Consider the following 11,090-nt stretch of genomic DNA (forward strand, 5'->3'; position numbering starts at 1 on the left):
CTCAAATTTACGTGATGTTTTGAGTGTCCTGCAAAGGCAGCTTCTTATGAGGCCACAAGTGACGTTCAAGAACGTTAACAAGGCTCAACGGTCACTGCTGCTAAGTGTCAGCGGCGGTACATGCAAGTGCTCTGTTGCTATATTAAACGTAAATAAAGCAGTAAAACCGGTTTGCTCTTGTGGTATCGCAGCTAATCCCTTGTTTATGTGTAAGGTTACATGTGTGTGATTTGTGTTCAGGGCTCATCGAAAGGCTGATTGTTGTTGGGTATGTTGTGCTGCAGTGCCTGTGGCGCCAGCAGAGGGCGTGTTTGGGCCAGTTGTACAGGTTGGGGGTATGTGTATCATGCTGCATGTGTTCAGTAAACTGATTACAAGTGTGGATCTCACTTCTTTGAATGAAGATACTACAGCTCTCATACTCAATTGTCCTGAAAACACTTTATGGGATGGTTACATAGAAAATACAGGGTTGTTTCCACTAGAAATTATAATATTATTTTTGGTGTAAAAATAGAGAACACGAAACTAATGCTTAACACTCTAATGACCATAATTATAACTAGGCCGCTCGGATTTATTTTGATTTTATGGCTTGGAAAAAAAATATTTTTTTCAAAAATAACTTAAACGTTCAATATCTGGCAGTTATTCAATGTTAAGTCTTTTTTGTTCTCCTTTCTTTTCTTTTTTTTTAAAATACACATTCAGCTGCTTAGTTCACTTTATGCCTTTGGTCGGCTCTAAAATTATAAATATCTGAGTGGGACTTGGACATTTTGTTGTATTTTTATACCTTAGAACCCAAGGTTTGGGAGCTGCTGAAAATATTGATTTTCTGACTTTCATGCGGCAGGGGGCGCTAATCAGGAAGACTACTAGTTATTTTGCCAACAAATGAAAAGAAGAAGTAGAAGCTGGAAGAACATGGCGGCCCGCACACGGCTGCCCTTGCTGTTTCCTAAAAACCTGCCTCCATTCAGACACCGAAAACTCGTCCACACTGAGGTTGCGGTCAAGGAGCCGCAGTATCCCCCCATCGTCCCTTCTCGCACGGCAAAAAGCAAATCGGCGCTTCTGCGGCAAGTTCAGGAGCATGTGCAAAAGATATGCGCCTCCCCGGTGGAGGAGAAGCTCTCCCTCATCACTCGTATCCAGCGGAAGAAATTCATGGTTTACCCTCAGACTTTCGCCCGGAACGCAGACAGATGGTACCAGCACTTCACCAAGACCGCCTACATCCCGGGTCTGCCCGAGAAATTCACGCAGGCCCCGCTGAAGACCACTGGCGTGGATCAGTCGCCGCCGGCCGCAGCTCGAACCACAACTGCACTGGAGATCGACGATGATGCGTTCAGGGACATCCGCTCACTGGTCACTCGTGTTATTTTACAGGAGCACTGGCACATAAATCAACGCAAAACTTTCTTGTTCCGAGAGCAGGAGATGGTAGTCGGACCCTTCCTGAGAAACCTGGTGACTGAACTCACCCACAGTCTGTCCAGATTTAACCCACTGCTTCGACTCTGCAGTCTAGGTAAGGACGTTTAGTCAGAGGTGAAAGAAGTTCATTCTTCATTGTGTGTGAAGGCAGCAAAACAGTGGTTAGGAAAAGATTTTTTCAATATGACTCACGATAACACTAAAATAATTTCCATTCCAACAACACAATGCCCACTTATATAATATCTGCTCGGTATCGGTCCGATACTGGTCAAAATCACTGCTTCACATATTGGACAGATAAAAATGAAATTCCAATACTATCCAAAAAGTTAGTAGAAGTTGGAGAATTGTGTCTTTGAAATGACTCAGCATAAATGTGTTGTTAACACCTTCATAGTTCATAATTGGTCTAAAATGACGGACTGATATTGGTAATGCTCGAGTTTGTGATATTGGTATCGGACACAAAAAAGTGGTATCATCCCATCCCTACCAAATCATCCCTTACTAGCTGGATGTATAAGATCTGCCGATATGACTTATGACTATAATAGTGATACTCCCATGCTGGCGCCCTCTGCAACATTATTTTGCTCAATGAAGTAAATGTATATCTATATGAGTATGAAATATTTGTTCATTTTGCTACAGGAAAAACTAAATGACCTCTGCAGTTGGCTGCAGGGAAAAACATATACAGTATTTATATCTGCATCATATCGGTTATCCTCTAAAAGTCCAATATTGTGCATCCCTAAATAATGCTAATTGAAAAAAAGCCAAGCAGAAGTACAAATATTCAGAAACAGCCTACTTCCAAAAAGACATGTATCATACTTTACTGCTTATTCCCTTTCTTAGATATTAATCCCCAAGTTAACTTTTATTGGAGGAGAGGACAGAGAATCATCCCAAAAGGACACCGGAAAGGCCGACAAGAGCCTATCAGGTTCCAGATTGATGACAAGCCGAACAGTCAGATTAGGATCACTCAGCAACTTCCACAGGTAATAATAATTTTTATTTTATCACCATCAAATTAATGTGTAAAAAACCAACACAGAATACCTTATAATTGTGACTGTGAGTGTTGCATACTGCTTTCTATGTTTCATTTCAAACTCAGTGGACCCACCGTTGAAGGACTCGGCTCATTTAATCTCAGATGCCAATGATGTTTATCAAATCACTAATCACTTTCTATTCAATTTGTATTAGTTTACTCCAATGGAGGCCTCATACGCAGCTGAAGTTCCAGAGATCACGTTAGCTCCAAACCTGATGCCCATGTTCAGACGACAGTATGACAACAACATCTTCACAGGTAACGCAGCCACAAAAGTCCAGCCTCTTTTGGTTATGTCATTATTATTTTTTTGAGCCACCAAAGGAACATACACTGAAAATAATTGTATTTTTCTTTAACGTTGTTCAGAGGTCACTCTTAGTCAAGTGAACGTGTGTGTCCTACATGTCATGTCAAATCACTCGTTATTGTATTACCTCTTAATGTCACTAGGGTGCATCAGTGTGCAATTTTAAATCTCTGTTTGCATCACAGCAAAAACCTTTCAACCATATAAAGAAATTCATTATTGTTTAACTATTGATTGTTTTATTGACTAATTAGTTCTTTATTTGGTTACGATTAGAGAAGACAAATATTTAACTGAATATGAAATATAAATTATAGGGGAGGGAATCGCCAGAGACACCACAATACGATATGATCACAATATTTACGTCACGGTATGATTTTATCATCATACTACGAAAATACTGAGTAATTTTTTGCAAAATCATATGTCGCGATACACTCGTACTAGTGAGAGTGAGCTCTTGGCGCCATCTAGTGGACTGAAACATCACCAACAATGTTTATTTCTAACGGCAGTTAAAAATGAAATCCATACTTGGTGTCTCATATATAGATGTAGATATAATTTCACTTACCACCCCTAATGAACTATTGTGTCGCAGAAGCTGCAACCACAATATGATTCTATTTACTTTTGAATGGACATAAATAATGAATTCATCATCATAAAAGTTGCTCATTAATTATGAGCAACTTAACTACTCTTTCAGTTGTGTCCTAATCCCTTCAACAGGTGCTAAACTACCAGACCCAGCATGCTATGGTCACACTCAGTTCCACCTGGTTCCTGACCAGTATCAAAGAGACCGGATGGCTCGGCGGCAGCAGTCTGACCAGGTGGAGGTGTTCCTCCGAGCCAACGCACTCGCCAGCCTCTTTGCGTGGACAGGAGCTCAGGCCATGTACCAGGGTGAGAGACACAGAACACTGATGACGGATGCATCTCTTTCTTTAACACTGGTGGATTTTACAGCTTATATTGTTGTGTTAAGCCTGCACCACACTAGAGGATAATTAGCCAGATTTAGGTCCTGATCTGGTCCTTCCGAATTGTGGGGGTGCTTCTGTTTTTAGGCTGATTTGAACAATTTTTTCTGGCCAAATTATCCTGTAGTGTGAGGGGTTAACAGACGCAAACAATTTCATTGACATTGGACGCATCATTTAGCTGATTTCATTCATTCATTCATTCATTCATTCATGATTTTGTACATTTGATATTTACGACTGAACAGGGGAGACAGTCTGCCTCCATGTCTGTGGTACATTCTGCAGTCACATTAAATCACGGAAGATTCTTTGAGATCTCAAATCCCTGGCATCTCCTCCCTGAAATGGTTTGATTAAACCCCAAGTGTGAGGTCCTGCGTCTTGACTGGATTGTCTAGTCTGTGCTTTCCCAGGATTAAAACATCAAAAATCAGTTACAAAGTTTGTTGTGTCTGGTCAGATTTTAAAAAAATCCTCTAGTGTGGGGCAGGCTTTACCTGATTTCTTTTTTTTTTTATAGCTGTCAAATAAGCACTTGCTCTCAATTTAATTTACATGTTGTGTGCCAGTCACTGCAATAGAGGATAAGTACATACGTGCGCCTCATCTTTTGGAACGCGTGTATGGATCAGCAAATAATGGAAGTGCTTTACACAGGAAATGTGTCTCTGTACAAGAGATCAGTTGATGTCTTATATTTATTTAGTCTTTCATTATTAAATTGTATTGTAAAAGCATCTACATTTGATTGTATAATGTCTGTTTAGTTTCTGTAAAAGTCTTTTAAAAATGTATTTCAAAAGGGCGAAATATTGTGTATTCATCTTATTTTAATCCATTTACTATTCAATGAATCATCGATATCATTGGGAAGTGCAAATTAGTGGTAAAAATGTAAAATCCCTCAATTGTTCTGTCATTGACGCCTTTCACATTGTGGTGAACGTCCAGTGTTAGATGACCAATATTCATGTTTAAGTCTTGCCATGTGAAAAAAAAAAAAAAAAGTATAAGAAATAACATGGGGTCAAACTTCCTTCTCACCTCTGCAGGTTTCTGGACTTTTGAGGATGTCACCAGGCCGTTCGCGTCCCAGGCTGTGATCACCGACGGCCACTTCTTCTCCTTCTTCTGCTACCAGCTCAACACAGTCGCTCTCTCTGTAGAAACGGACGCCAACAACCCCAGGAAAAACCTCCTGTGGGGCACAGAGAGCCTGCGACTGTACGACAACGTGCAGGACGGTGAGGTGGTGGGTCTGAATGACGACGTCATCAAGCTTCTGGTCAGTTTCCTCATGAACCAGCCATAGACTTCCTGTCCTCTCTTGTGACCGTCTACCGATGGGAAATGTGTCTTTTGACAAAGCATTGGAAGACGTTGGTGGAGATGGTATATTCATTTGCTTGTCTGTTTGCAATTCAAGGCTCAAAAAAAAAGCAGAAAACACATTTCTGTGCAGACTATTTATGCAGAAATAAATAATTAATCACAGAGTCTTGTATTAATAATAAATTCATTAGTATTAATTTATCCATGACTGTATCATTGGTTTCCCAAACACCTCAGAACTTGCCTTTATATAGTCTGTAACAAAAAGCCATTTAGGTTTGTTTTAGGTCTTTTACAGTTGTAATACACTTCAACCACCATCATATTTTCACTTATGCTGTTCGCTTCAGTCTAAATAACTTGTTTTAAAATTTAGCAAATAGCAAAAATGCTTTGTACCCCCCATTTTTTCCTCGTACAGCTGTTCTCAACATCTGTAAACACAGGAAGTACGCAGCACAGCGGCTGAGACAAACCCAGTGACAGTGATTTGTAACGTTTTAATCTTCTTGTTTACATAAATAGTGAAACACACTGAATCACAATTCGGAGGAAAATATATCCCTTCTGATCATCTTCTGATTACAAGTTACATTACATGGAAACTATATATAATATAAATATCTGCATATGTGATGATATATCTTGATATGACATGTCATTAAAGTAATATAAATATCATGTGACACATTGCTAGCACATGTTAAATGGGAAGTCATTCGCTCTTTGAGAGTGTAAGGCACACATCCATAAATAATAAGTAAAGACGTTATACTTTTGCTTGAACTGAGTGACAAAGGCAGTGTAAAGGTGTGAAGCAGGTTTCGCTTCAGGAACGTGAGGTTATGGAATGGTTTCAACTCAAAAAGATCACAAATCGAGTGAGTGATTATAAAGTGAAGGTTATTGCTTTGATTTATCATGAGTGACAAATTCACAACGTGTTTGTTTTAATATTACTAAGCTCTTAGGTTCACATTTGAGAATGAGGGAAAAAAACCAAGCAGAACGTTCTGGACTGTCTTTAAGCTTTGCGCTGTCTCGTTGACGAGCTTTCCTCGGGTCCGTTATTGTCTCCAGGCGTCCTGATGAAGACAAAAAAACCCACACGAATATACTTAATCACACTTAACCCTTTAACACAGAGTGTATCACAGACGACACGTTTGCTCAAGTGCACTTTGCATTGCCGTAATTACAACTTTTATCTTTTTTTGGCCTGTTTTTAGACATTGAGTGAAAGACTCAAGCAAATGTTATTTTAAATATGTTTTATACTGTTCAAATTTAACATGCAAAATCTACAGTGTTGCCAGATATTGAAAGTTATTCTGGGAAAATGGGCAAAAAGCACTCCCCACGGGACATTTTCTGGACATTTTGAGGCTTAAGTGTTAAAGGGTTAAAGTATTAGAGCGGCAAAGATTATTTTGCATAATCCATTAATCTGATCAGTGTTTGTCAAACGTGGAAATAATGAGGTTCTCAAATGTCTTGTTTTGTCCACAAACCAAAATGATTCAGTTCAAATGATTTCTTTGTTATCTGGAGCAAAGAAAACAGACAATATTCACATTTCAGTAGCAGAAACTGTAAAATGCTTCATTCGGATTAGGCTCAATCAGCTTTGTGTGAACTCATCTGGCAACAGTTTAAATGTAGTGGATTAAGTTACACACTACAGCTTTAAAGAGGATTTTCCACAGCCGGGCAATTTATACATAAATCTTAACAACGCCTTGTAGCTGTAATGTAAACTAAAAGTGAATCGATTATTGGACACAAGGGCAAGATGGAGGCAGATGATCTGCTGTGGCGACCCCTAAAGGGAGAAGCTGAAAGATGATTTATTACTCCTTTAACAGCATTGATTAAGCCTAGTATAAGTCTTTTATCTGGTAGTCACAGTGGAAAATGTTAGCACCAGGCCCGTAGTACTCACGGTGTGTTGGTTTGGTCAGCATTCGTCTCATTTCCTGTGAGTAAAACACATCATTTCAAATGTCAAATTCATATTTTTTTTCCTAAACACAGCATGCTGACAAAAACAAAAAAAACAAAAAGAGCGCCTGTGTGTGAACTTTGGACGAATTACTACCTCCTGCAGAGTTTTTCTTCGACTGGCTTTTCTCGTAGATCAGAATAGCAGCGACCAGGACAATCACCTCGACAATGATGGCTATAAAGGGCTTCAGAGGCTCCAGGAAGGTGATGACCTTCAGCAGTGGAGGCAAACAGACAAAACAATTCACCAGTTAGAGGACCACTGTCAACAAAATGTTGCATTTATGTAATGTTCTGTATTATAAGATAGGATATGTAGCTGAAATATAATGCCGAGTATCACTATACATCGCCTATTATTAGAAACACTCGAGTAAAGTACAAGAACCACAATATAAAAGTCATTGATTATATATAATGGGTGTCTTTGCACAACTCACCTTCAGTTCCACATGGCCCATCGTGGTGCTGACGGCATAAACCCCTTCACAGTAATAAAAGCCCGAGTCTCCCTCTGTCAATTTGTGCACCACCAGCTTGGTCGCCCACTCATGATTTTTGATTTCATACTTTTGAGGCTCTGCAGCGTAGAAAATCTGCTCCTACAGGACAAAAGCATCCTGCATTTTTTTACTTCACACCTTAATAATTTAGTGGTCGTATGTACTTAGGGCTGTACTTTTTTTATTTTTTTTATCTTGCATAACAGACAATATGCTTCATCTTAGGGTTATAATAAAGAAAATGCACTTTACTTCTCCTTACCAGGAGGACAAATATGACTTTTGAAAGTATTACAATTCATAAACAACCTGGTTTGTACACACTACTTTTGGCATTTGAAACTTAAAAGGTGGATTATTTAAGAAGTAGTCACCTACATAAAGTACATCTCACTTAACACCACATGAAAATCTTCCTGTCACTCACTTTATCCGTGCCATTTGCCCTGTACCAGTTCCAGGACACTGGCTTTGGTTTCTTTTCATCCATTTTACACTTGACCACCACAGAATCTCCCACATAGCTGACGATGGGCTTATCTCGCACCTCACCAATCTGTGGTCCTGGAGGAAAAAAAAAAAACGATAATTACCTTCAACCCCCTGCCTTTTAAACATTGTAGAGTAAATACTGATAATCATTATGAATGAGAAGTGAGGACGTGATGTGCACCTGCCAAAAGAAAATCTACTTTAGCTTCATCTCCAAACGAGCACGAATAACTCCCAAGGTTTTCCTTGCTGACAATTTTGAACCTGTGAAGTAAAATAACGTATAATACAGAATGTTGGTCTGTTTGAAATGCACAATGTTTCCAGACGTACCAAACTGTTCAAATACTACATAACTTAACCAAACTAATTACTTTTTAGATTACGTGAAGAGTAGTTTTAGGGTTTTGAGGCTGCTTAGGGGGGAAAAAAAGAATAATAAATGTTTAACTGGTAAACAAAAAGCATTGTAAAATATTTTTGTAAACCAGGACGTGTTATGATCAGACAACATAGCACTGAAGCAAAGTGATGAATCCACTCACACTTGTCTGAGGGTATACTTGTCATTTTCCAGCTGCACCGTGACGCGGATGCTCTGCATTTCCTCTCCGTCTTTCCTCCAGTAACCGGTGATGTTTGGACTTTTGTTCTCATTGCCGCTCCAGATGCACTCGAGTGCAAGGTCGACCGGGTTCAGAAGCTCAACTTTCTCCGTGTGACTTTCGCCTGTGGGTGGAGATCGCGGATGCTGTCGCGTGATCACATTTCTTGCTCTCTGCCATAACACACACACTGTATGTCATCAAAACGATGATGTGTGCTGTGAAATGTGCTAATGTAAACACATCAAGCTGGGATGTAAGTAGTCTTATTAAATGTAAAATAGAAGTGATGGATTGATGCCTGTCAACATTTACCTTTAAGGACAACGCGTCTTATATCTGACGGCAGCGGACTGATGGGATCCAGCGATGGAGACGTTGGGCTCGGTGTCTCTGACAGGAAAGGTCATATTCATTCATGTGCATGTCTTTATGTACCAGTGGTTAGATTAGATTGGATTAGATAACATTTTATTGGAACATGTACTTTGTCTCCACAGTAACGAGACTGGCCAACAACATTATTATGATGATCCTTATCCTGTCATGAATTGTGACCATAGATCCATAGATGTTTCCCACTGTTCTGTGCTGGTGGCTGCTGCTGAAGGAGCTGCTCAAAGCCCATTAAAAACATGTAATATAAAACCAGGCTAAAAAGAAAAGGAGGTTGTTTGTTCATACATAATTAATGACTATTGGTTCAAATTGTGAGTTTTAAAGTCCCATCCTAAATGCTGTCTCGGAGAATTATCTTCAGGCCGAGGTGAGAAAAAGATAAAGACAAGAAAACGACAACCTCCTGCAACTTTGAAACAAAATCATTTATCACAGTATTTCCAAATCTATGACATTTCTTCTCCTCACAAGGTGCTGCAGGACATTTAGAGGCAAAGCAAAGAAGCAGGCCAAAGCTTTAACAACACCACCATGCAGTGAAAATATCATTTACTTGTATTGATGTGTCCACAGGAGGCAAGGAGCAGGACGAGCTGGAAAAAGAGTTTCCCCCATGAGGCTGACATGATTTCTATCCCTCTGTCCTCTCTTGCAACACCTCTCTCACCAGCTCTATCTCTCTGTTCTCTGACCACTGCATCGTTTCACCTCTCAGCCCCTCCTCTCTCAGCAGCACGAGTGACGCAGCTGTGATGTCACCCTGCAGCCTGTGGGTGCCTGACTGACTCCCATTTATTATTCAGTCACACGAGGTTCATTTCTTGATGCTGCGCTGCGGTGTTTTGTCTCCTGCAGGCTCGTGCATTCATGTTAAAACAAACACTCACCCTGTGTGACAGGAATATTGCTTACATTTCAGCCTGGATGCTATCGCGTTGCTCTCCCCCTGCAAGGTGCTGTTACGTGATCGTGTCTGCGTCAGCTGAAGGTCACGCAAACTGCCTGCCCACATGAAAACAGCCGGGAGTAGTAATTGGCTAAATACTTAAGTGTGTGCAGTACATACCATAATGATTCCCTTTTAAAATGTTGCTTGTTGTGTATACATACAGAATCAGCTTAATGTACACAACTAGAATTAACGCCTCATGGTTGTTTGCCTCCACCAAGGTTGTTTTTTGTTTTGTTTTTGTTTTTTAAATCTCTCTATCCAGGGAAAAATTGAAGGAACAGAATCGTATGAATTCAGAGGTTATGAATCTTCAAGGTCACGGTGACCTTAACTGCCAGAATCTATTACCACCATCCGTAACTCCAAGTGAGTATTTACACCAACATTTACACTGACATCACCGAGTTTAGGTCCCACGTTATGCTTACCACTCAGTTTACAGGGATTTGTCCATTTCTGTTTCATATCTTTATTCTCTATGCTTAGTATTGACTGTAGGAGCCAGTATTGAGTTTGTTTAGTTTAAATGATTAATGCAGGATTACTTTTTGTGTATTTGTGTACAGTTTAAGTAGTTAACCTTTGGCCATAAGCCTTTGAGTAAATATTCTTAATAAGAATTATTCTTACACTCTCGCCTTTGCAGCAAAAAGACCCAGGTTCGTGACCCGGCCTTGCAAAAACATGCAATGGGTTGTTGCCCATAGGTGTGAATGTGAGAGTGAATGGTTGTTTGTCCCTGCAATGGACTGGCGAGTGGAAATAAATATGCAATGTTTACAGTGTTTTGCCCTGGTGATTGAGGGATTGGAACAGTAACCTACAGGCCCATAGGAACCTGCCTACAACTAACGACTTTGGGTGGCTTTGGCATTAAGTTTACATTTGCCACAACATTGACCAGGCGTGTATAGGTAAAAAAACCAGAATTCCCATCACGTGCTGCAGGGTTTGGCTGTTTCTGCGTGAACTAAAGTGAACTCTGCTTC

The 11,090-nt window shown here is 40.0% G+C and overlaps 2 protein-coding genes across 2 annotated transcripts; one reads left to right on the forward strand and one right to left on the reverse strand.

The window, feature by feature from the left end:
• The first annotated feature begins 898 nt into the window (after positions 1–898).
• mrps30 (mitochondrial ribosomal protein S30) lies at positions 899–5,347 on the forward strand. Its single transcript, XM_058636008.1, has 5 exons — positions 899–1,537; positions 2,308–2,453; positions 2,665–2,770; positions 3,558–3,734; positions 4,867–5,347. The coding sequence occupies exons 1-5, from the start codon at positions 928–930 to the stop codon at positions 5,124–5,126; spliced, it is 1,299 nt and encodes a 432-aa protein (XP_058491991.1). The 5' UTR covers positions 899–927; the 3' UTR covers positions 5,127–5,347.
• Positions 5,348–5,632: 285 nt separating this feature from the next.
• emb (embigin) lies at positions 5,633–11,085 on the reverse strand. The gene is made up of 9 exons (XM_058636009.1): positions 9,703–11,085; positions 9,066–9,143; positions 8,691–8,874; positions 8,327–8,409; positions 8,081–8,217; positions 7,591–7,752; positions 7,245–7,362; positions 7,089–7,122; positions 5,633–6,231 (listed from the first exon to the last, which is right to left on the reverse strand). Exons 1-9 carry the CDS (start codon positions 9,773–9,775, stop codon positions 6,171–6,173), a joined length of 930 nt encoding a protein of 309 aa, XP_058491992.1. The 5' UTR covers positions 9,776–11,085; the 3' UTR covers positions 5,633–6,170.
• Between the last annotated feature and the right edge of the window lie 5 nt (positions 11,086–11,090).

The sequence above is a fragment of the Solea solea genome, chromosome 8, assembly GCF_958295425.1.
Source record: "Solea solea chromosome 8, fSolSol10.1, whole genome shotgun sequence".
NCBI lineage: Eukaryota > Metazoa > Chordata > Actinopteri > Pleuronectiformes > Soleidae > Solea > Solea solea.